This window comes from Phyllostomus hastatus, unplaced genomic scaffold (assembly GCF_019186645.2).
Source record: "Phyllostomus hastatus isolate PE091 unplaced genomic scaffold, TTU_PhHast_1.1 phas_contig_210, whole genome shotgun sequence".
Taxonomy (NCBI): Eukaryota; Metazoa; Chordata; class Mammalia; order Chiroptera; family Phyllostomidae; genus Phyllostomus; species Phyllostomus hastatus.
In genome coordinates, this window is record NW_025333737.1 from 5,708,299 (window position 1) to 5,733,426 (window position 25,128).

Consider the following 25,128-nt stretch of genomic DNA (forward strand, 5'->3'; position numbering starts at 1 on the left):
CCTGGATGCCTTACACTCCCGGTCCCAGCGCTCTCTGCTCTCTGTGCCACAACCTGCACCCGGCTGCCCAATTCTGCCCCTCCTACCGGTCTGGATGAACGTGTCTATTTTAACTTCTTGGTGGTTCAACTTCCATACAGTTCAATTTTCTGTCAGTTGTTTGTTATTCTGTTTCTAAATTGCTGTTGTCCCTATCTTGGTTGTGCGAGGAAGCATGGTGTGTCTACCTATCCTCCCTCTTGGCCGGAAGTCGTATTTCTCTTTTTTTTTTTTTTGACAGTTATTTTTTGGACTGCTTATCACATTCCAGGTACTATGCTTAGTACTCATATCATTAATCTCATAAAGTAACTATTTAACCCTGGTTTATTTTATTTTATTTTATTTTATTTTATTTTATTTTATTTTATTTTATTTATTTTTAGAGAAAGGGGAAGAGAGGGAGAAAGAAAGAGAAACATCAATGTGTGGTTGCCTTTTGCGTGCCCCCTACTTGGGAACATTGCCTGCAACCCAGGCATGTGCCCCGACTGTGAACCAAACCAGGGATCCTTTGGTTCGCAGGCTGCTGCTCAATCCACTGAGCCACACCAGCCAGGGCTAAGCCTGTTTTATATATTAACGAACTTGCAGTTAATTGGGTAAGGAAATATGTAATTTATATGTGCCTCTGAGAGTGACTTTCCCAGAGTCATACAACTGTAAGTAGTTCGAAAGATGATTCTTAGCCTATTGGAAAGCACCCTAGAGTCTGGCTGATTATACCACAGCTAAAGGTTGAATATCTCTGAGGTGAACTTTATCCTATATATTTTATTCTACCTATTTTAGTCCTAAAGGATAACTTCAACTTTTATTGTAAAAATACCTACCTTGTTTGTGCCATGTACTGCTTAAGATTGTGATTCACTAATAAAGTTTCCAGCAAGACAAATCTCAAAATTTATTGTATCCAAATTGGAGCCCTTATCTGAATTTACTCAGATCAGTTATTTTATCTCACACTATTTATCTATCAGTGAACCTCTCATCACATGGCCTTGCTTTTTGAAGCTTTAGTCAGGCTTGTTGACTACCTCTAGGAGAAGATTTTAGTCATTTTCAGGGGGAGATTTTTCATATTTTATGAGAATGAGAGTAGACTGGTTTTCCTAACAGCTCCATGTTCATAACAGCTCTTGCAGCAAATATTTACAGAATAGCTTTCAGAATGGCTCTGGCTTCATTTTTTCATGCAGTAAATATTTAATGCAATCCTATATGCTCTGTCTTGGGGAGTCAGCTCAGAACAAGATGCCCACGACTGGACTCTTATGGAGCTTAAAGTCTTAAAGCGAATTCAGGCAGATAAACAGGCAGTTGAATGTATATGATAAGATTTATAATAAAGTGAGTACAGAGTGCTCTGAAAGCATGTAGATGGGATGCCTGATTTCCCAGAGGTGATAAACAGGTACCTAAAGGGTAGAAATTGTTCTCTAACCTAGGGAATAGTGTGTGTAAAGGCCTGGGAAGCAAGAGAGCATTTTTATTTTAGGGAGTGAGAAGTAGGGTCTGAGTTATTAAGGAATTTGGTTGTCTTTTTAGGTAGGGGGACTAACATGATCAGATTTGAGTTTTAGAAAAATCACTGTCACCGCAGTGTGGAAAATAACTAAAGCAGGCAAGACTTAAGGCTGGGCGATGATTTAAGAAGCATTTGGAGTTATCCACTTGAGATGTGATTGTGTTTTGAAAGACAGTAGTGAAAAGCGGACGGTGGTTATTTAGGAAGAAGGATTTAGGAGACTTACAGGGCCTAATGTGAAAGAGAGGAAGAAGTGAAGCCTGATACCCAGGGTTCTGGCTTGGGCTTTTGAGTGTTGCATTTCACTGAGATAGGGAGACAGCTAGGTGTGGGAGGAAGATGAGGAATTTGGTTTTGGAAAAACTGGATTCTAGGTACCTGTGGGATGTCCAAGTAGAACCATCTATAACACAGGTGGCAAACACAAGGCCTGGGGGCCAAATCGGCCCTCCACCTTGTTTTATCCGGCCCAGCTCCTTGTTCTACCTGGCAGCAGCGCTGAGGGCTCGCTGCACTGTTAAGTAGTAGTTACATTTATACAGTCCTAAAATCACATTTGGCCCTTTGAAGGCAACCAGGAGGTTGGGAGGCTGATGTGGTCCTGGTGAAAATGAGTTTGACACCCCTGATGTAATTAGTAGTTGGATCTGTAGTCCTAGTCTTAGCAGAGATTTGAACCAGAGGGAAAACTGAAGGAATCATTAGCATATTGATGTAACTGAAACTCTGAAAATGGATGAGATGATGCAGGTAAAGTGTATTTGGTGAAAAGAGGAGCTGTCCAAAGATAACCCTGGGGAAACTCCGCCATCTTTAAGGATTGAACAGAAGAAAACATGAGCGGAGTGCCTGAACTGGTAGAACAAGTTGCAGAATTTGATGTTATGCAAGCATTTCATAGAGGGAGTGGTCAGTGTCAAATTTGGCAGAGAAGTTTAGTGAGATGTGGATTGCAGTGTCTTTTGATTTTTAGCAGTCTTGGTAAGTGTTGAGTAGTGGATGCACAGGTAAGATTGTGTAAGTTTAGGCAAGAGGGAGGGGAGAATTAGATTGATGCTGAGTTGGGTTTTTTCCCAGGTAGTCATGGCAGAAGCCAATGAGGCCAAAGGAGGCAAACACATTTTTAAGAGTGGTTGAAGTGACGTGCAGTGGAACCTAAACTGGGTGGGGAAGCAGAGGTGGATGAATAAGGAGGTAGCAGAGGGCTGAGATTCCTAATGTAGTCAGTCAGGAACAACCGAGTAACAGCTGAGAGGAGAGGTGGCTCGGTCAAGTAGGGTGTCAGACATGATTATATTTGAGGTGATAAAATTATGGTTGATTTTAATTGTCTTTTTATTTTCTTTTTTTTCTATAAACATAACTTTGAAAAATTATCAGAAAAATAACTATCAAAAAACACAAGTTTAAAGTAATAACTGAATCACTTGCCAACATATTTTTCAACATTCACTAAAACATCTTTTTTTTAAATCTGTTATCTTGCAATTTCTTTTTTTTAAATTATTTTAAGTTGTTCAAGTACAGTTGTCTGCATTTACTCCCCATGACTCCCCCGCAAACATATCTCTTTTTTGTATAACAGTTTGTTTCAGTGATTGAGTTGTTAATTTGAATTTAGGTGGATAATTTTGAATACTAACTGACCATAAAGTTCATTGGCCTGCTAAAAATTTTGCTAGCAGAACAACAAAAATTTGTCTACTACTATAGAAGCAAATCCTTAGCATTCATAACCTTCTTACATATGTTCTAAATATTCATGTCTATTCTTTTTTTTTTTAAAGTATTTATTTTTTGAGAGAGGGGGAAGGGAGGGGGAAAGAGGGAGAGAAGCATCAATGAGTGGTTACCCCTCATGTGCCCCCACACTGGGAACCTGGTCTGCAACCCAGGCATGTGCCCCAACTGGGAATCAAACTGGCAACCCTTTGGCTCACAGGCCGGTACTCAATCCACTGAGCCACACCAGTCAGGGCTCATGTCTATTCTTTTTAATGTTTTTAAAACATTTTTTAAAGGTTTTAAAACAGCAAATATTTATTTAAAAAACAAATAGCAGAAGTATATGAAATGCATAAGATCACAGAGCACATCAATGGCAGAATCAGGTCTGAAGACCAGACTTGATTCTTCTGTAATAGTCTCTTCCATACCTCGTACCTTTCTGTCTTTCTCCGAAGGAGTCAACCTAAAGGTGACTAAAAAAAGAACAGATGCCATGAAGATAGTGGGGAAATAACCAACAATTCTAATCTATATCAAAGATGTCTTTCTGGATGTTTTTCACAAATATAACTATATTTATCTGGATAAATTTTCAGTTAAAATAATAGCAAACCGAGCATAACCAGAAACATTTTAATTTAATTGCCTTGGTAAAATCTGAATAATTATTTCTTTGCCTTTTATTTAATATAACTTATGATTATATTTTTCTACTATATATATTTTAATAGACTTGATTTAAAGAGCAGTTTTAGACTCACAACAAAATTGAGCTAAAGGTACAGAGATTCCTCATATAGCCCTTGCACCCACACATGCGCAGCCACCCTGATTATCAATACCAGAATTGTACATTTGTTACGGCTGATGAATCTCTGTTGGCGTATTATTACCTGGAGTCCATAGTTTACGTTAGGATTTACTCACTCTCGGTGTGTTCTGACATGTTCTGTGGGTTTGGACAAATGTATAATTACATGTGTTCACCATTATAGTATTATACAGAGTAGCTCCATTGCCTTGAAACTCTTCTGTGCTCTGCCTATTTCATCTCTCCCTCTCCTGCCTAACCCTTGCAACCACTGATCTTTTTACTGTCGCCATAGTTTGGCCTTTTCTATTTTTTCTATTATTCAGTATAAAATGTTTGCCAGTGATCTAATTTAATATTTCAAATTTTTGTTTAGGCAAGCAATACTTCAAAAAACGTATCAAAAGCAAAACAATTGGTTGAAAAAGCAAAAGCTTTACACATTAGTAAGTCAAAAACTGCTGAAGAAATAATGACACCCTTAAGGCGTTCATCTAGACATCAGATTCTTCCTGAAAGGAACAAAATGTCAGGCACAGAAGTAAGTATTACAAATATTTCTTGGTATGAATTCTGTGCTAGCCTGTTGTTTGTGGGTGGGAGAAGGAAACCATGATAAAGTTAAAGGTAGAATTGTAAGGTAGCCTTGAGGTGGCAGGAAGAGTGCTATTTTCATTTAAGTCTTTGGGTTTCTTTTGCCTGCAGAATGTAGTCTGAATCCTTATGGAGTCATCAAGATCCTTCATGGCTGAGTTAGCTCTTCCCTTTCTGCAGAACACCGCCCTTCCTCATATATAAACTTTGGGCTGTATTCACACTAAATTATTCATTTGTCCCTAAATGGTGCAATTTTTACTTTTTTTAGTTTATAGTCTCATAATGGGGAGATGTATGGAGTTACTAACGTAAAATTATCTTATCTATGGCTTCTAGCTCCTTGATGCTTTTGAAATTTTAATGACATTAATTGTATGACATATTTTGAACATTTTTTTCTTATTTTGTCTTAGGACTCTGTAATAATAAATTCAAGTTCTACTTCTTTAAAGCATCCTGAGACAAATCAGAAGAAACTTCAGTGTCTAAATGATGTGCTAGGGAAAAAACCTAACAAGACTCCTAAAAATATACCTGGTAATCAGATTTGATAACATTTATGATGAACATTAGAATGTTTTGGAGGGATTGTATTTTTCTGAATGTTCTCACATTAATTTAATCACGTCTTATAAAATGTAACTTGATTGTACTAAATCTTTTATCTATTTTAGTAAGTAAAGTTATAATGTAGTGAAGAGTTTTGCAAAGGGTAACTGAGTATATTTTAAGTTATTGCATTTGTGTATCTATTTATCCTCAGTTAAGTTAGTGGTTCCCAAATCTGGCTAATCATCAAAATCATCTGGGCAAAATTTTTTAAAATTAAATCTTTCTTTTCTTCTAGATACACTAATTAAGAATTTCCAGAGGTGGGTTGTGGGAATCCGTAGTTTAAAAAAAAAAAAGTTGTTCTCCAAGAGATTCTGGCAATAAAATTGATAGGTTGAGGGACTAAATCATTATATAGAGTTTTGGTTTTTTTTTAATAAAAAAATTTTAAGGAGTTGATCTTTTTAAAGTTTAAGAAGACAGAGATGTAATTTTGAAAGTAGCTGGAGGTAAGTGGAGATGATGAACATTAATACTAACCTAAGTATTTATTTTTCTAAGGAAAAATGAAAGTCGCACCTTTATTTCTTACCCGAAAGGCTCAGAAAACTGCTGATCCAATCCTTGGTTTTGATGAAAGCAGGTCAGTCCAGTACAAATTTTTAAATACCAAAATGTTTTATGGGTTGTATTTTATATTTATTTGTTTACTTTGATAAGAAAGCATGTAAATTATCATTTGAAGTTCTAATAGGTTTGTTTTATTTATTTTTATTAATTTTTTGAGAAGATTTTATTTATTTTATTTTATGTCTAGAAGGGAGGGAGAAAGAGGGAGAGAAACACTGATGGGCAAGGGATACACTGATCTGTTGCCTTTCACACGTCCCCAGTTGGGGAGCTGGCCTGCAACCCAGGCTTGTGCCCTGACTGGGAATCAAACCGGCGACCTTTTGGTTCACAGGCAGGCACTCAGTCCACTGAGTCACACCAGCCAGGGCTATAGATTCATTTTAAAAGACGACAGTATTGACAATGCTACAAATAAATGTGAAAAGATCTTGGTTTTTTAAAACATTTTATGGCCATCTCCAGATAAAACAGTTGAAAAATAAACAGGCAAACGAAAAAATACCAAATAGCTGATGGTGAACTTACTCAGTAAATATTTCAATGCCAAGCACTGTTTTTGATACTGTTTAGGAATATTATGAGGAACAAAGTAAGACACATTCCCTGCCTTATGAGGCTTGTACTCGAGAGGAAGGATAATCTGTGACTAAACATTAATTGGGCCAACAAATGAAATATTGCAGTTGCGCTAGAAAGAGAGATAGAAAGTTCTATTAAAGTTTGTATTAAGTAAATTTGGTCTAGCAAGAAAGGCTTTGCTGAGGAAGGGGCCCCTGAACTGAAGGATAAGCAGGAACTCACCAGAGGGAGGAGCAGTGTCCCAGTGAGAGGGAACAGTCTGCGCACAGTCCCTACAGCTGGATGGAGCCCGGGGAATACAGAAGCCTGGAGGAACGCCAGTGTGGCTTGGGCATAGAGAGCCGGGGTGAGAGGAGTGAGCTTAAGCTGGAGGGGTGAGTGTCAGTCAGTCCAATCAAAGTATTTTAAACATGCATATGGACATTTGGATCTTGAAAGTTTAATCTGACTGCTGGGTTAATTTGGCTAGTGTATGAAGAATGGAATAGAGGATGGTTTAGAGTGGATGCAGGAGTCCAGGTGTGAGACGATGGAAATATGGACTCGGGTATTGGGAATGATGTATGGAAAAATTTAGGAGATAAAATTTAGAATCTTTGATGATTAATTAATTAGAGTCGGGATGGGAGAGAGGAAGGTATAAGGATGACCCTTAAGTCCTGGTCTATGTAAGTGGACGGCATAGTGGAAGAAGACCAAATTTAGGGACAGTTTTAGGTTATTTTTTTTTCCTGTTTCACTTTTATTGACGTATAGTTACATGTTGTTCAATGTACAAATCTTAAGTACACAGTTTTGATAAGTGCACTATATGGAGATATAGCATGTTTATTTTACTCCAGAACAGTTACTCTTTTTCTGTTTTTCCTACCACCACCACAACAAAAGTTTTCCACTGTTCTGATTTCTGTTACCATAGATTAGTTTTGTCTGTTTTATAACTTTACATAAACTTTAATTTTATATATTTATATATATTTTTTGTGTCTACTTTTGCTTAGTATGCACACACATGCATATATATTTGTATCAACTTTATTCAAGTATAATGTACATACAATAATAGGCACTTGTTTTAAATAAACAATTTGAAATTTAACAACTGTACATATGTGTGCAATCACCACTACAATAAAGATATAGAACATTTTCATTGCTCCTAATAATGCTCCCTATGCCTCTTGCACACAATCCCTGCCCTCCAACTCCCACTCATTAGGTAGGTGCATGTTTAACATAAGAATATGCCAAACCATTTTCCCACGTGGTTTTTCCACTTCACAAAGAAACAAAGTTGAGAGTGCCAGCTGCTGCACATTCTTGTCAATACTTGACATTATCATAGTTTTTAATTTTAGCCATTCTAATAGGCTACCACTATACATCATTGTAGAGTTTTGTTTTTCAATTAATTAACTTCAGAACTTACTGAGGTATAATATATACAGTCAACTGTATGTGTTTGAAGACTATAATATGGTGAGCTTTGTCAGTTATACACACGGAGAAACCACCACCACTATAATAAAGATACTCATTTATTTCCATTACCTCTAAAAGATCCCTTACTCTTTTTTGCAGTCCATTCCTCCTCTGGTCTCAACTTCAGGCAAACACCAATCTCTTTTCTGTGTATTAATTTGTATTTTCTAGAATTGTGTGTTTATATGAAATTATGTAGTGTATACTCTTTTGTATCTGGCTTCTTTCATTCAGCATGTTAATTTTGAGATTTATTCATGTTGTCAGTAGTACATTGTTTTTATTTCCTGAGTAGTACTCCATCGTATGAGTATTCTATTGTCTCTGTCACCTATTGCTGGGCTTTTGGGATGTTTCCAGTTTTAAGCTATTATGAATAAAGTTGCTGTGAACATTTCTATACAAGTCTGCAAGAATTTTGTAATGATTGTGTTAAATTTATAAGTTGATTTGGGGAGAATTGATATTTTAACAGTACTGACTCTTGTGATCCAAGAATATGGTATATCTCTCCATTTAAGTTTTATTAATATTAAATACAACCTGTAAGTATTTAGTGTTTTTAATGTTATCATCAGTGGTACTTTATCTTCCAATTGTTGGTTTCTAGTACATAGAAACAATATTGATTTTTTAAAAATTTTACTTATTTTATTTTTAGACAGAGGGGAAGGGAGGGAGAAGGAGAGAAACATCAATGTATGGTTGCCACTCATGTGCCCCCCATCTGGGGACCTGGCTGACAACCCAGCCATGTGCCCTGACTGGGAATGGAACCGGCAACCCTTTGCTTCACAGGCCAGCACTCACTCTGCTGAGCCACACCAGCAAGGGCTGTATATTTTATATTAGTACCCTTCCCCTTACAGTTTACTTTCTGCTGTAGGTAGAAATTACATAGTATTGTAATTTAACTACAACTTGTTCATCCACCTTTTCCTCCTTCCCTCCTATTAACAGTAAAAAAAGGTTCACCTCCTGTTTTCTAAGATTAATCCCTCCAATCTGGCTTTAGATCTCACCTTTCCCTCATTCTCTCAAATAGGAAAGAAAAATAGAAGTGGAAGTTTTTGTACCCTCTCTTTAATTATCAACCCAAATTTCTGTTTGTAGATAATATTACAATTCTCTTCCTATGGCAGGCTTGGAAGGGTGTATAAGCTGTGACATACTCCCACTACACTCTTTCCCCCTCAGCCACTCCAGCGTCCCATCCTCTTCTCCCTCCTTACCTGCCTCCGCTGAAGTTAAGATTCCTGTGATTAGGGACTTGTGGCCAAGATGGAGGTGTAGGTAGACACACTGTGCCTCCTCACACAACCAAAATAGGGACAACAACAATTTAGAAATAGAATAACAACCAGAACTGACAGAAAATTGAACTGTATAGAAGTTGGACAACCAAGGAGTTGAAGTAGACACGTTCATTCAGACTGGTAGGAGGGGCGGATTCAGGCAGCTGGGCAGGGAGGGGTTTTGGGGCACAAAGAGTGTTGGGACTGGGTGCGTAAGACCACAGCAGGTGGACTCTGGGCGCGCCAGTGGCTGCTGGCAGATCCCAGCCAATGGGTGGCAACTGGCAGACCCAGTGAGGCGGGGAGTGTGAAGTGAGGCACTGCTCCCAAGGTGGCTGGCTGACTGGGGCAGTCCCAGGGTCCTAGCGCTGGGAAATAGAGCCTTGGGTCACTGAAAACACCTGTGGGGGTTGAGGCACAGGGGGAGACTCCTAGCCTCACAGGAGTGGTCATTGGAAAGTCCCACAGGGTACACAAGCCCACCCACACGGGAACTGGCACCAGAGGAGCCCAGTTTGCTCGGGGGAAGCGGTGGAAGGGACTGAGGTCCGATGGAAAGTGGAGCAAATGCCATTGTTCCCTCTTGGACCCGCCCCCACATACAACGTCACAACCCAGCCACAGGGTTGCCCCGTCCTGGTGAACACCTAAGGCTCTGCCCCTAAAATGTAACAGGCGCGACAAAACAAAACAAAAAAAAAGAATGCTCAAACAGAAGAACAAGTGAAAGTTCCAGAACCAACACTTTTCAGCGACTGAGAGATAGCCAAACTATCAGATACACAGTTCAAAACACTGGTAATCAGAAAGCTCACAGAATTGGTTGATTTTGGTCACAAATTAAATGAAAAAATTGAGATTACCATAAAAGAGATGAAGGAAGATGCATGGAGAACCAACAGTGATAGGAAAGAAACTGGGATTCAAAACAATGGAGTAGACCAGAAGGAAGAAAAAAACAAACAAACAGGAAATAATGAAGAAATAAGAATTCAAAAAAACGAGGAGAAGCTTAGGAACCTCCAGGACATCTTTAAACGTTCCAACATCCGAATTATAGGGGGTACCAGAAGGGGAAGAGGAAAAGCAACAGATTGAACACGTATTTGAACAAATAATAAAGGAGAACTTCCCCATTCTGGCAAAGGAAATAGACTTCCAGGAAATCCAGGAAGCTCAGAGAGCCCCAAAGAAGTTGGACCCAAGAAGAAACACACCAAGGCACATCATAATTACATTACCCAAGGTAAAAATGAAGGAGAGAATCCTAGAAGCAGCAAGAGATAAGGGGACAGTCACCTACAAAGGAGTTCCCATCAGACTGTCAGCTGATTTCTCAAAAGAGACCTTACAGGCAAGAAGGGGCTGGAAAGAAATATTCCAAGTCATGAAAGACAAGGACCTATATCCCAGATTACTCTATCCAGCAAAGCTTTCATTTGGAACAGAAGGGCAGATAAAGCGCTTCTCAGATAAGGTCAAGTTAAAGGAGTTCATCATCACCAAGCCCTTATTTTATGAAATGCTAAAGGGACTTATCTAAGAAAAGAAGATAAAGAAAAAACATGTAAAATAAAATGACAGCAAACTCACAATTATTAACCACCACACCTAAAACAAAAAAAAAAAAACAAGCTAAGCAAACAACTAGAACAGGAACAGAACCACAGAAATGGAGATCACATGAAGGGTTAGTAACAGGGGAGTGGGAGGAGGAGAGAGGGGGAAAAGGTATGGAGAATAAGTAGCATAGACAATAGGTAGAAAATAGGGGGAGGACAAGAATAGTATGGGAAATGTAGAAGCTAAAGAACTTGTGACACATGGACATGAACTAAAGGGTGGGAATGTGGGCGGTTGTGGGTGTGCAGGGTGGAGGGGAATGAAGGGGGGTAATGGGTCAACTGTAATAGCATAATCAATAAAATATATTTTAAAAATAAAAATTAAAAAGATTCCTATGATTAGCAATATGAAGATAAGCAATAATAAGGGCACTAGTATTCTTGCTATTATATTGGAAACAATATTACATTAGAAGTCCTGGTATTGACTTTTTGGAAATAAGGCACTGATTTTGTTTTCTGATTGTTGTATGTATAAATGCAAATTTTTTTAAAAAAGAAAAACAAAAACAAGAAGGAATAAATCTACCACTCTAAAAATAGCCTGTTGCCCTGACTGGTGTAGCTCAGTGGATTGAGCACAGGCCTGTGAATCAAACAGTCGCTGGTTTGATTCCCTGTCAGGGTACATACCTGGGTTGCAGGCCAGGTCCCTAGTGGGGGGTACGTGAGAGGGAACCACACATTGATGTTTCTCTCTCCTTTCCTTCCCCCTCTAAAAATAAAAATAAATAAAATATTAAAAAGATAAAGAAAAATGCTAAAAGAGTGTTGGCTCTTTTAAAAAATATAAAGTAAAATAAAATAGCCTGTTAACATTTTGGTGGATGTCCATCTTTTGTTTTCTATATATACTTCATTAACTTGTAAATACTAGTAGACTTGTTTTTATGATAAGCAAAAAAATATTCGACTAGCTAACATCTTAACTGATTAAATCTTTTCAAATTAAAAGGTATTTTACAGATACTTTATTTTTTAAAAGTTTTGATAAACCTTAGCTTCCTTTTTCACATAATTTTCTTAAAAGTCAAGATACATCTGAAAGATCTCAGGATTGTGACGTGCAGCTTAAAGCCAAGCGTGACTTTCTAATGAGTGGTCTGCCAGATTTGTTGAAACGACAGATTGCGAAGAAATCTGCTGCATTAGATGTGTACAATGCAGTGAGTACCAGTTTCCAGAGAGTTGTTCACGTACAGCAAAAAGATGATGGTGAGCTTGTTAATTGTTATTGAATATTTATTTTGAAAATGTTAGAAGTGATATGGAACTATATAAGTTGGTTTAAGATGAGGCTAAGGTTTAAGTATAATTCTTATGTAGTGATTTTAGTGGGAATTTAAAGTCTCTTCCTATTCCTTGGACTCACTTTACCGAGGCTGGTGACTCAAGGGGGGCGGGCAAGAAACCCAAAGTCATTCTCAGCCTTTATCCCTTATGCCAGGGAAAGCAGGCACATGTGTGTGGAACTGTAAGTGCATATTGTTTGCCAGAGAGGCACAATGATCTAAAAGGAAGGCAATTCCCTTCTGAAATTAGAGCCTATGTGTGAAGAGGTCGTTTTTAAGAATTTCTCACAGGAGTTCCAGTTCTGCCCTTTCCAAGCTACCGTGGAATGTTCCGGGAAGTCTGTTCGCCTACTTTCGAGAACAGCATTTGCAGTTTAGTACCATATCTATTTTGGGGGAATATTTTCTGGAATAGGTAACAAGAAGCAGTGCTTCATTGCTGTATTTCGCCCTCTTCTCATGTGCACCATGCACAAGAGTGAGCTGTTTGCACAAGCCTCTTATACAGTGATGTTAGTTTGACTATAACCTAATTCTATAGGAATTCTCATGCTGTAGCAACCACAGTCTTACCTTACTTACATGGTTTTTAATTGCTGGTAATATACAAAGCCTTATATCTTTATTTTTTCATTGTTTTTACCTAAAGTTATTTTTGTCAGCATAAAAACAATTTACTTTTTCCTCAACTGCCTTTGTGATTTGGTTTAGTGCACTCCTATCATGAAAAATGTACACTATGTTCTTTTCTCTTTCATTTCCTTTTGGGTTTGTGACCTTGGTACTTTTTGAGTTTAGTTCACTGTCTCATGTATATGGAAAACTTTCCAGTCTGTCTCTGTCATAATATTCTACTTTTCCTTTTTCCCCCAATGCTGCTGCTGGCCATTCAGTTGATGAAGCCTTTCCTTATTATTTTTTCCTAGTTCAGCTATAGAAATTAGTTACGCTTGTTTTCCCCTGATTTTGACAAAGCCATTCTCAGAAGCTTGTTACTGTAAAACTTAGTGTATCCATTTGTAGATGAACAGATGAGGCTGGCACCGAGAGCACCTCTCCCTTAGAACCTCAAGAGTTAGCGAACACTTAACTGTTACCTGGCATTCTGCCGAGCACTTGTAAGCGTAAGTGGTTTAATCCCCTTAACAACTCTAGGAGGTTGAGTATGACAGTTGTCACCCCTACTTCACACCTGAAGAAGCTAAGGTTTAGGATCTTGCCCACACTCACCTAGCTAGTAAGTGCCAGAGTCTGCATTTGAATACAGGTCTGACTTCAAAGTTTAAACTTTAAACCAGGATGTTAACTGACTCTGAAATTTTTACTGTGAATAGCAAGGTTGATTCAAAAGAGAAGAAAAAGAAAATTTGCAGATATTTGCTTATTTTTAACAGTTGGGAGGGAAGACTGGGTAATTTTATTAATGGCATGTTCCTGGAGGTGAGGATTTTTGTTTCTTATGTTCTCAACTGAGTTTTGATATTTGTGTGTTAACTATGTAGTTACATGAAGTCTTCTCACGTTTATATACTTGGTATTTGATAAATCGATAATATGTGAGTGAAGGTAATTAAAACCATTTTTCTATCTTTTTTTAGGGTGCCATTTGTGGCATTTGAAACCACCCACTTGTCCTCTTTTAACTAAACTTAAACAATTGAATACTAAACTAGAGGTAGATCTCTCAAAATGTGTTATTGCCCTTGGTGAATTTTCAACATTGAATTCAAATTTGAAAAGGAATAATTCTGCTGTTGTGGTAAGTATTAGAAAGCTCATCCACTGTGTGGTGTTTCCTTCATATCTTTTAAAGGAAAAAAAATTGGATATCTATTGTAGCCTAAAGTTCATTTTTTCCTAGAGTTCAATTTAAAAAAATAAATCACAGCTGAAATACATATCTGTTTTAAATATTCCTAGAGCTATAAAAACATTTTAAGAATTAATGATGGCCAGTTTTAAAAGATTACATTATATAACACATTTAGGTACTTTAAAGACAGCATTATAGCCTAGTAAATGTGTGAATACAATTTGTTGAAACAGAACAGTAGAAATATGAACTAAGTCCTTCAAAAGCTATGCAAATGCAGTTTTTGCCCTCAAGGTTACATTTAGTAACATAGCCATCAAGGTTACATTTTGTGACAAAAGCTAATATTGACTTATTATAGACCAAGTAGTTGGTAGCATTGTGCTTAATGTTGATAGGTGATGTGGGTCAGTTATTGAGTAGTATATTCTTTATTTCAGTTTATGGAGAAAAGGAAAGACTTTACTGAAGAAGTAAGAAATCTTTTACTAGAGGAAATTAGGTGGTCAAATCCTGAATTTTCTTCGAGGAAATATTTTCCTTTGCTTCTAAAAAAACGAGCTGAGCACCAAGTACTTTCTGAATGTCCTTGTAAACAAGGTTAGTGATAATTATTATTTTTTATGTTAACATTTTCCTTTTGAAAGCACTAAGAATTAGCCATTGACTCTTGGTAGTGGTCATAATGAAGAGAACATTGCTTATGGTTGGCAGGGAGAATTTGTTCATAAAGCATCTTGTGTAGTGCATCATTAGCCCCTGCCAGCTTCTAGGGATGCCAGCCCTAAGACAGCTGTTAATTATTCACTTAAGGAAAGCCTTAAATGAGGTAATTTGAACTGATATAGCTTGTACAAAGGCATTCTAAATAACAAGATATTCATCTTGCTTTCAGTATGCCACATTTGATTCTTGCCTTTCATTTTATAGTAAGACAATGGGATATTTTGAAGTAATATTACTAAGATTATTGGGTTTTAAATTTTTTTTATTAGTAAGCACATGCATTTCTGTTATTCCCCAAATAGAAATCCTACAGCTAGAACCCAGTGTCAATCAAAAAGAGACCAAAAGGAAACGAGTGGAAACTGAAAACCATAAGTCAAAAAGAAAGAAACCAAACGAGTACTCAGGAAATCCAAAAACGATAAATGGAAAACCAAAAGAACTTGACAAAAGAAACAATTCCACTGGGATAAAGCTAAATTCTTCCAAAGGTCGATGTTCTAAAACATGCAGGAAGAATCAAACTGCTTTGAGTACCACATGTAAAGTAGAAACAGAAGCAGTAGGAGATTGTGATGTTCTGATAATAGATGATGACAAAGCATCTACGTCAGAAATATCTTCTATTCCTGGTAAATTAATTTTTCTCCCTCTGGTCCTAGAACTCTTTTGTTGTTTTGTTTTTAATCTGTCACTTCCCCTCTCTTTTAATCTGTGCTTATTGCAAGTTTAAACTGTATATACATAAAATAGGAAGTGGAAGTCTCACTGATTAGAGTCTTATATATAACCATATTAACAGGTTGGTGTTTGGTCTTTGATTTTTCTGTGTTTCTGTAAATATATAAGCTTTTTTAAAAACCTGGGATCACCCTGGCCAGTGTGGCTCAGTTGGTTGGAGTGTCATCCTGTAAACCAAAAGGTTAAGGGTTCAATCTGCAGTCAGGGCACGTACTTACGTTGTGGGTTTGATCCCTGGTTGGGGTGCATATGGAAGGCAGCCAGTTGATGTTTCTCACGTCGATGTGTCTTCTTGCCTGCAAAGTTCCTTTTGAGAAATCAGCCAGCAGTCTTATAGGAACTCCCCTGTAGGTAACTGTCTCCTTTTCTCTTGCTGCTTTTAAGATTCTCTCTTAAGCTCTGGCTGGTGTAGCTCAGTGGATTGAGCATGGGCTGCGAACCAAAGCATCGCAGGTTCAATTCCCAGTCAGGGCACATGCCTGGGTTGCAGGCCAGGTCCCCAGTGGGGGCCATGTGAGAGGCAACCACACACTGATGTTACTCTTTCTCACTTTCTCCCTCCCTTCCCCTCTCTAAAAATAATAAATAAATAAAATCTTTTTAAAAAGATTCTCTCTTTATCTTTAACCTTTGGCCTTTTAATTATGATGTGTCTTGGAGTGGGTTCTTTGCAGCCACCTTATTTGGGACTCTGTGCTTCCTGGACTTGCATGTCTATTTCCTTCACCAAATTAGGGAGAGTTTCTTTCAGAATTTTTTAAATAGATTTCAAATTTCTTGCTCTTTCTATTCTTCTAGCACCCCTGTGATGCAAATGTTGCATTTCTTGAAGTTGTCCCAGAGGCTCCTTATACTGTCCTCATTTTTTGTCATCTTGATGTTCTGATTGGTTGTTCTTTTTGTCCTTATGTTCCAGATCATTGATTTGATTCTTGACCTTATCTACTCTACTGTTGTTTCCCTGTAAATTGTTCTTTATTTCAGTTAGTGTATCCTTCGCTTCTGATTGGATCTTTTCTTTGTTGTTGAGGTCCTCACTAAGTTCCTTGAGCATCCTTATAAATCAGTGTTTTGAACTCTGCATCTGATAGATTGCTTATCTCCATTTTGTTTAATTCTTTTTCTGGAGTTTTGATCCATCCTTTCATTTGGTCCACATTTCCTTGTCTCCTTGTTTTGTCAGTCTCTCTGTGTTTGTCTCTATGTATTAGGTGGAGCTGCTTTGACTCCGTGTCTTGGTAGTGTGGCCTAATGTAGTAGGTGTCCTGTAGGGTCCAGTGGCACAGCCTCCCCTATCACCCAAGCAGGGTACTTGAGGTGCGCCCTTTGTGTGAACTGAGTACACCCTCCTCTTGTAGTTGAGCCTTGGTTGCTGTTGGCAGGTCAGTGGGAGGGATTTACCCAGGCCAGGCAGCTGCAAGGATTGGCTGTGACCACTTACTACCAACCTCCACCCTCTGTGGAGAGTCAGCTGTGCAGGGGCAGGGTGGTGGTATTACAACATAGTCTGTAGCTGCACATTTTATTTTGTTTTGTTTTTTCATTGCTTTGGGAGAGACAGGAAGGGAGAAAGAGAGATGTATCAATGAGAGAGAGAAACATCAATGTGATAGAGAAGCTTCGATTGGTTCTCTTTCTGCGTGTGAACCGGGAAGCACAGGTGCTGAGCCTGTGGATGGTGCCCACAAGTATGTGCCCTTCCTGGGAATCTAAACTCCAGGCTTTGGGTTATGGGGCAATTCGGCAATCAACAGAGCCACACTGGCCAGGGCAGTATGGTAAAAACTATTTTTCACGTGTCATATTTCTTGAATTATTATTAAAAATTTAAGTGTATACTTTTAAATCTTACTGTCATGAGACTCTATGGTTGTTTTTGAGGGAGGAATTTGATGTGAAGAATTTTCAGTATAATAAGTTTTGAAATTTTCTTTTTGGCATTTTGTAAATATAAATACAGTATTTGTACAAATATTTATTGTTACATGAAACTAATGTAAATGTCTAAGAATATATGTTTATATCAGGGAACAAATATTTGATAACATGTTTTTTGCTTTAGATTCTGGAACTGAAGACATGCTTTGGACAGAAAAGTATCAACCTCAGAACTCCAGTGAACTCATAGGCAATGAGCTCGCTATAAAAAAGTTGCACAGGTTGGTAAAATTGAGAAATAGTTTATGAACCTAGTTTTTAAAAATTTTTTTCTAAAATCTAAAAGTTGTAAAGTAATACATTATATGGTAAAATCTTAAAAAAGTACAGAAGAATTTTAAGTAAATATCCTTCTCTTCTTCCTAGAGGTAAACACTGTTAAAAGTTTCTTGTAAAATCTTTCAGAAAATATTTTATGCATATATTAGCTTCTTCTTTCCTAGCAAATGGGGTCATATTATTACTAATTCAAGTCCATAATCCCTTTTCTACAATTTTCACATCTAAAAAGTTCTGAAAACTGAAAGCATGTTAACTTGATTAGATAAAGTTTATTGTGGTCTTTATTGATCTGCTTATAGGCATTCATACATTTTTTAAAAGATAGTGATAATGAATATACTGTCACAGACCTCTTCAGGGCTATTATGTAAGCATATGTACCAAATTACCATCCTAATATCTGAAAAACTGAATTCTAAAACCCATCTGGCCCAAAGGATTTCATATAAGGAATTGCAACCCATAATAAGAGTTAACACCTTGAGCTTGGCACTGCTCTAAGTACTTGCATTGTTCTTAGCTCATTTAGTTTTTAGAACAGTAGTATAAGTACTGTTGTCCTTATCTCATAGATAAGGAATGAGGCCTAGAGAGGCTGAGTGTTTAAGCTCACACAGCTCGAAAGGGGTGGAGCTAGAATTTAAACTCAGGTGGTCTAGCTCCAGACTAGAAGTTCATCTAGAGTATACTTAGCATTGTATGTTAGACATCTTCTATGTTATCACACAGTCTACCTAAATTCTTTTTAGTTGCTGGGTATTGGTTTCTTATATGGGTGTAACATAATGTATCTTTTCCTAGACCATTGTACTTTCAGGTTTTTCCTTTTGGAGGCTAATGTAAATCATGTTGCAGCAAATATCTTTGTACATATAATCTATCTGTATTCTGTGAATTATTTTATTAACATACATTTTCTTATGGCAGTTGGTTGAAAGACTGGAAAAGAAGAGCTGAATTGGAAGAAAGACAAAATTTAAAGGGAAAAAGAGATGAGAAGCAAGGTATTTTGAGTCATTTTTTACCATTTCAATGAAAAGTTTTAGAATTATATTTGCTAAAAACATCTATAACATGTCTTACTCATATTTTTATGTTCAATGTTCTAGTTTTTGCACATTAAATTTTTAGCATTTATGTGGGTTTGGTGAAGTAGAATTGCTACTTAAGCATGTATCATTTTATATGCATTTGAATAATTTTTCAGATTTGTCGGATAGAATTGACTTTAAAGGCAGTTCGGATGAAGAAGAGAATCGTCTTTGCAATACTGTCCTTATAACAGGGCCAACGGGCGTGGGGAAAACTGCTGCAGTGTATGCTTGTGCTCAGGAGCTCGGGTTCAAGGTTAGTCACAGCTACAGTGGAACAGTGTCAATGTAGTAACTACCCTTGAATTAAAAGAGAACATGAACCATTCTGCCTTTTTAAATATATTCTTTCTGTAGATATTTGAAGTAAACGCTTCTTCTCAGCGCAGTGGAAGACAAATTCTATCTCAACTAAAGGAAGCTACTCAATCCCATCAAGTAGACAAGCAAGGTGTAAACGCACAAAAACCTTGTTTTTTTAATAGCTACAACATAGGCAGGTCACCAAGTAAGTAAATTATTTTATCATACCCTTTTGAAAAAATAAAATCTAAGGGGAAAAAATAATAATTAGCATTTTAAAATTTATTTTTATTTTTTTAGAACCCTCCTCCCCCGCCACTCACACCCATGACTTTTTTTAATCTTATATAAAAACATAAAAAGGTATGTTTTTATTGATTTCAGAGAGAGAGAGAGAAACATCAATTGGTTGCCCCCCATACATGCCCCAACCAGGGATTGAACCACAACCTAGGTTTATGCCCTGACTTGGAATCAAACCTGCAACCTGTTGTTGCATGGGATGACATTCCAAATGAACAACCTGGCCAGGGCATGCCCAAACTATTTATCTGTCTGTCTGTCTGTCTGTCTGTCTGTTTATAATTTTAAAAGTGATTTATTTATTTATTTATTTTTAGAGAGAGGGGAAGGGAGTGAGAGAGGGAGAGAAACATCAATGTGTGGTTTCTTCTCACACTCCCCCTACTGGGGACCTGGCCTGCAACCCAGGCATGTTCCCATGACTGGGAATCGACCTGGTGACCTTTTGGTTTGCAGGCTGGCAAACAATCCACTGGGCCACACCAGCCCGGGCATAAATTTTTTTTTTTTTTGTAATTGATTTTAGAGAGAGGGGAGTGGGAGGGATGGAGGGAGACAGAGAGGGAGGAAGAGAGAAACATCAATTTGTTGTTCCACTCATCCATGCATTCCTTGGTTGATTCTTACATGTGCCCTGCCCAGGGATTGAACCGGCAACCTAGAAAATGCTCTAACCCACTGAGCTATCCAGTCAGGTCCCTTTTTAATTTTTAACTGGGCTGTTCTAAAACTAGTCTCAAGACCATTGTATAATTTTAATCCTAAAATTTAATAGGTATCTCTAACTGATAAGGACTTTTTAAAAAGCATAATCGGAATATCATAAGTAGACCTAATAAGATTAACTGTATATACCTTAATTTGATCTAATATACAGTTAAGTTTTCTGTTTTCTCAAATAGTTTGTTCAAATCAGAATCCAAATGTGGCCCTACATCTTACATTTAATTAGTGTCTCTTAAGTTTTTTAAATCTCTGTAATAATTCTTTCACCCTTTTCATATCTTTTAGTTCAAGAGAATGGATCATTTGTCATAAAATTTCTCATATTCTGGATTTAGCTGATTTTATCTCCATGGTATTAATGTATTTCTCTTTTTAAATTTCTTGTAAACTGGCAGTTTGATCTGTTCCTGATTGGATTCAGGTTTCATTTGGTGGTAGCATACATATGGTGGTCTTGTGTACGTCCTATAACATCACAGCAAGAGATACATAATGTCTGGCTATCCCACTTTTAGTGATATTTAAATTGACTGACAAGCCCTGACCGCGTGACTCAGTTGGTTGGAGTGTTGTTCCGTGCACCAAAATGGTTGCACGTTCCATTCCTGGTCAGGGGTGCTTCCATTCCTGGTCAGGGGTGTGTGTATGTAGGGTGGCTGATTGATGTTTCCCTCCCCTCCCCTCCCTCCCTCCCCCTCCCCTCCCCCTCCCCTCCCTCCCCTCCCTCCCTCCCTCCCTCCCCTCCCCTCCCCTCCCCTCCCTTCCCTTCCCTCCCTTCCCTCTCACCCCCACCCCCCCCCCACCCCCCCCCCTTGCTTTGTGTGTCTCTTCCCCCCCCCCACCCCCACCCTCGCCTTCTCTCTCTCTCAAATCAATAAGCATGTCTGCAGGCAAGGATTTAAGAAAATTGATTGATGATTTGTTTGCAGTCTAATCCATCCATTATAAAATTCCCACATCACTCTCTTATCTGATGGTATTTTGTAGCCGTTAATGATCTTTGTCTTCTAAACTCATTTCGTTAGGGATTAAATAATGGTGGTTTTGTAATTCACTCAGTGTATCTTAGTTTGTTTAGTTATAATTCTAAGAACCACTATTTTTCATCCACTATTTGGATACTTTGAAATACAGTGTGTGTAGGAAGGGTATGAGAAGTGCTTCATTCTTTCCTTTCACTTACCAGGTTAGAGTATTGGTGCTCTGGTAATTTCTGAAGTTGACCAGTGAGTTTTTGTATAGGTTTTGGGGGTATTATTATGAACTCAGAGATCTGTATGCATTTACTGTGTATCAGTTCTTTGTGTTCATTATTCTTTGCTGCTTTTAAGATTTTCTCTTTATTACTAGTTTTAAGCAATTATGATATGCATTGGCCTAGTTTTCTTCCTGTTTCATGTGCTTGGGGGTTTGCTGGGCTTCTTGATACATATATATATTATAATAATGTTTGCCATTGTATCAATAATTCATACCTCTATCATATTAAATAATTATTGTTTCTTTTTTGTGGTTGGAATGATTAATTATAGCCTCTTAGGAAGTTTGATGATTGTAATACATTATCACTGTATATATTCAATATACTATGCATTAGATCTCCAGGATTTATTTACTACTCATTGCAAGTTTATGCCTTGAAACAAACATCTGTCCTATTTCCTTTCCTCTGTCCCCCAGTAAAGCACCATTTTACTCTTTTTTATGAATTTGGCTTTTTTAGATTCCATATATAAGTGACATCATATAGTACTTGATTTTCTGTGATTTCTCTTAGTATAATGCACTCAAGGTCTATGCATATTGTCATTAATGACAGGATTTGCTTTCTCATGGTTGAGTAATGTTCTGCCACGTGTGTATGTCAGACCTTTATCCATTCATCCTTTTATGGGCAGTTAGGTTACTGCCCATATCTTGGCTGTTGTGAATAGCACTGCAGTAAATATGAGAGTGTATATCTTTTTGATACCCTATTTTTGTTTTCTTTGGACATATACCCAGAAGTGGGATCGCTGGATCTTATAGTGCTTTAATTTTTTTGGTAAGATTTTCTTTTTGGAGAAGTGTCTATTCAAGTCCTGTGATTATGAGTGTCTTAAAGTAAAAATTGGAATGTATTTTCTAAAAACAATCTGGATTGATGCCAGCTCATGATCAAGCAATCCTTGGTCTATGACAAAAGTAGAAAAACAAAGACAAACTAATGAGGTTTTTTTAATATAAATTGAAATCTGTTCAATAAAAGAAATATTTTTTCTTTTAAGATTATGCATTTCAGCCCTGGCTGGTGTGGCTGAGTGGACTGAGCCCCAGCCTGCAAACCAAAGGGTCACTGGTTCAATTCCCAGTCAGGGCACATGCCTGGGTTGCAGGCCAGGTCCCCAGTAGAGAGTGCATAAGAGGCAACCACACATTTATGTTTCTCTCCCTCTCTTTCTTTTCCTTCCCCTCTCTCTAAAAGTAAATAAATAAAATCTTTAAAAATAATAAAAGTAAAAATTATGCATTTCTTACCTTGTGGTGTTAAAATGTCCTATTTTTATGAAATGATGATGGCTGATAATTTTTTCAAACTCAAAGATTTTGAAACCCTGTAGTATGCAAGAGATATGATAAAATCTGTGGAGATGGGGGTTCAAAAAAGAATAGGACACAGTCGTGGAAGTGTGCCCGTGTGACAGAATGTGAAGCAGAGTCTGCTGCGAGGCCGTGTGATAGTAAATGGGACATGTAAGGACTGAATCGGGGCCTTCATGGAAGAAAGTGTATGTTCTGTAATAAAGTCCTGGAGCCTTCAGCTTCTGGAGGGGGAGGGATTACCCATTTATTTTTAAACTTTGTGTCCATTCTCCATAGCATCTCTAGAAAAACATATTCTGTGTTTGCAATATCATTTTATTACAGTGTTAAGCAGAAGTCAGCTAACAAAGTTCTGCGATGTGCTCAGTGTGTGCTGTTAACACTTTTTCTCCAGGCTTTTCTGAACTCACATAGGTATAGAGAAGGAGAATGGAGGGATTATGAATATTATTTGCTTCAAGAATGTATATTTCTTTGAAAAAGCGTGTCTTTTCCAAATGACTGGTTTTACCTTCTCTACTATAGACTAACAATACAGTAATATTTGACTATTTGAATGTAAAATGAAAGAAAATTCCTACATCTTTGACTTATAACTGGTAAGAATAGAAATATAAACTGTAGATAATTCAATTTTTTACTATTTAATTTTTATAATATTTTTTAAATGTAATTTGTTTTTGGCAGAAAAATTCAGTTCCCCTAAGAAAGTTATGACATCACCAAGGAAGCTTCCTCCACCATCACCACAAAGTAGTGGACCAAAGCGAGCTCTTCCACCCAAAACTTTGGCCAATTATTTTAAAGTGTCTTCCAAGACAAAAAATAATGAAGAAATAGGAGAACTTCTGGAAAATAATAAAGGTAAGACATTAAATTGACAAAGTAATTCTAACACTTTTTTTTAATTCTAACACTTTTAATACTAATGACCCTGATACATAAAAATATGATCTTATTTCATGAATTCCTGTTGCTATTTATTAAACTTCAGCTATGCTGAGTGTGTTTCATATAGGAGCTTTGCTATTTTGTTTCAGTTTTGCTAGAGGATTTCAGTTTGAGCTTATTCTGTGGAAATATCCAGTGTTCTGTTAGAAGTTAATTTTATATAAAATACTAATTTTTTTATGCAGGAATCAAAAATTTTTTTGAACAGAAACAAATTATTCAGACTAAATCTACAAACACAACTAATTCAAATGTGAAAGACTATGGAGCCGAGGAACCCAACAGGAAGAATGCAACATCTCTCATTCTTTTTGAGGAGGTAGGCTTATAGAGGTATACATTCCTGAGATCTCAAAATAAAAACTTACCCTAAAGATTACCGTATGTGTTACTATAAATTATTGTAAGATAACCAAGAAAGGCAGGAATACTTACTTGGATCTATTTGAAATTAAACCAAGTGGAACTGTCAGCTATAGAAGAATTTTTCATAAAGATGATTAATGATACTCAGGGTTATTAATTTTAGTCAGCATTTTTATTTTGAGTCATACTTACATAGTGGTAGGTGACTGCATTTCTTTGGTTTTAATGTTTGATAATTTTTTTTTACTCTTTTAATGTTGTAAGACATTGTAAGATTTTAGCATGGGTTGAATTCACACCATTCATAAATTCATACATTTTTGTCTCTAAAAGACATATAATATATCTACTAAGTATACGTAACAGCCATCCAGTAAGTGTATTGTTACTGAGTACATTTATATTTTCATAAATATTCTTAGGTTGATGTCATTTTTGAAGAAGATGCTGGGTTTTTGAATGCAATCAAAACATTCATGGCGACAACTAAAAGACCTGTAATCCTTACTACAAGTGGTAGGTAACAAGGGTTTTACGGCTAATTACTTTTGGTGAAAATATTTCAGAAAAGCTTCTGATTTTAGTTAGAAATGTTCCTTTGATAGTCTGCTAGTAAATTAAATCCTTTTTTCTAAAATGAGAAGGGTCCTAGATCATTTTTTAAACTAAGAATTATTCAAATTTGCAGTTGATTGGCAGCCTTGAGCAATTATAAAATTAATATAATACCTTGCACCCTGACCAGTGTGTATCAGTTGGTTGGGCATTGTTCTCCAAAGCAAAAGGTCACTAGTTTGATTTTGCTCAGGGCACATCCCTGGGTTGTGGGTTCAGTCTTTGGTGGGGGCACATATGAGAGGCAACCAATCAGTGTTTCTCTCCCTCTTTTTCTTTCCCTTCCTCTCGCTCTAAAAATAGATAAAGAAAATCTTTAAATGTCTATATGTAAAAAATACCTTGAATATAGTAATTACTTAAAAAATGGGTACTACCTTGAATCACTTTGTTGAGTGTTAGATATTGAGGTATCTGACAATAGCCTAGAATATAGATATAAAGATATATGAACTGGCAAGTGAGGTTTTAGACAAGAATATAAAAGATTCTTCTCTTGACTCTTCCTCCTACTATAATTAGATCACCA

General features: G+C 37.1%; 1 protein-coding gene across 1 annotated transcript in view; it reads left to right on the forward strand.

The window, feature by feature from the left end:
- Nucleotides 1–25,128, forward strand: part of ATAD5 (ATPase family AAA domain containing 5) — a 49,937-nt gene that overhangs the window by 11,703 nt on the left and 13,106 nt on the right. The window contains exons 4-17 of the mRNA XM_045837605.1: nt 4,483–4,647; nt 5,117–5,240; nt 5,817–5,898; nt 11,900–12,084; nt 13,760–13,920; nt 14,415–14,574; nt 15,003–15,332; nt 17,504–17,600; nt 18,589–18,665; nt 18,869–19,008; nt 19,110–19,260; nt 23,355–23,531; nt 23,804–23,937; nt 24,407–24,500. Coding sequence (XP_045693561.1) covers nt 4,483–4,647; nt 5,117–5,240; nt 5,817–5,898; nt 11,900–12,084; nt 13,760–13,920; nt 14,415–14,574; nt 15,003–15,332; nt 17,504–17,600; nt 18,589–18,665; nt 18,869–19,008; nt 19,110–19,260; nt 23,355–23,531; nt 23,804–23,937; nt 24,407–24,500 — 2,077 coding nt within the window. The remainder of the gene's footprint in view (nt 1–4,482; nt 4,648–5,116; nt 5,241–5,816; nt 5,899–11,899; nt 12,085–13,759; nt 13,921–14,414; nt 14,575–15,002; nt 15,333–17,503; nt 17,601–18,588; nt 18,666–18,868; nt 19,009–19,109; nt 19,261–23,354; nt 23,532–23,803; nt 23,938–24,406; nt 24,501–25,128) is intronic.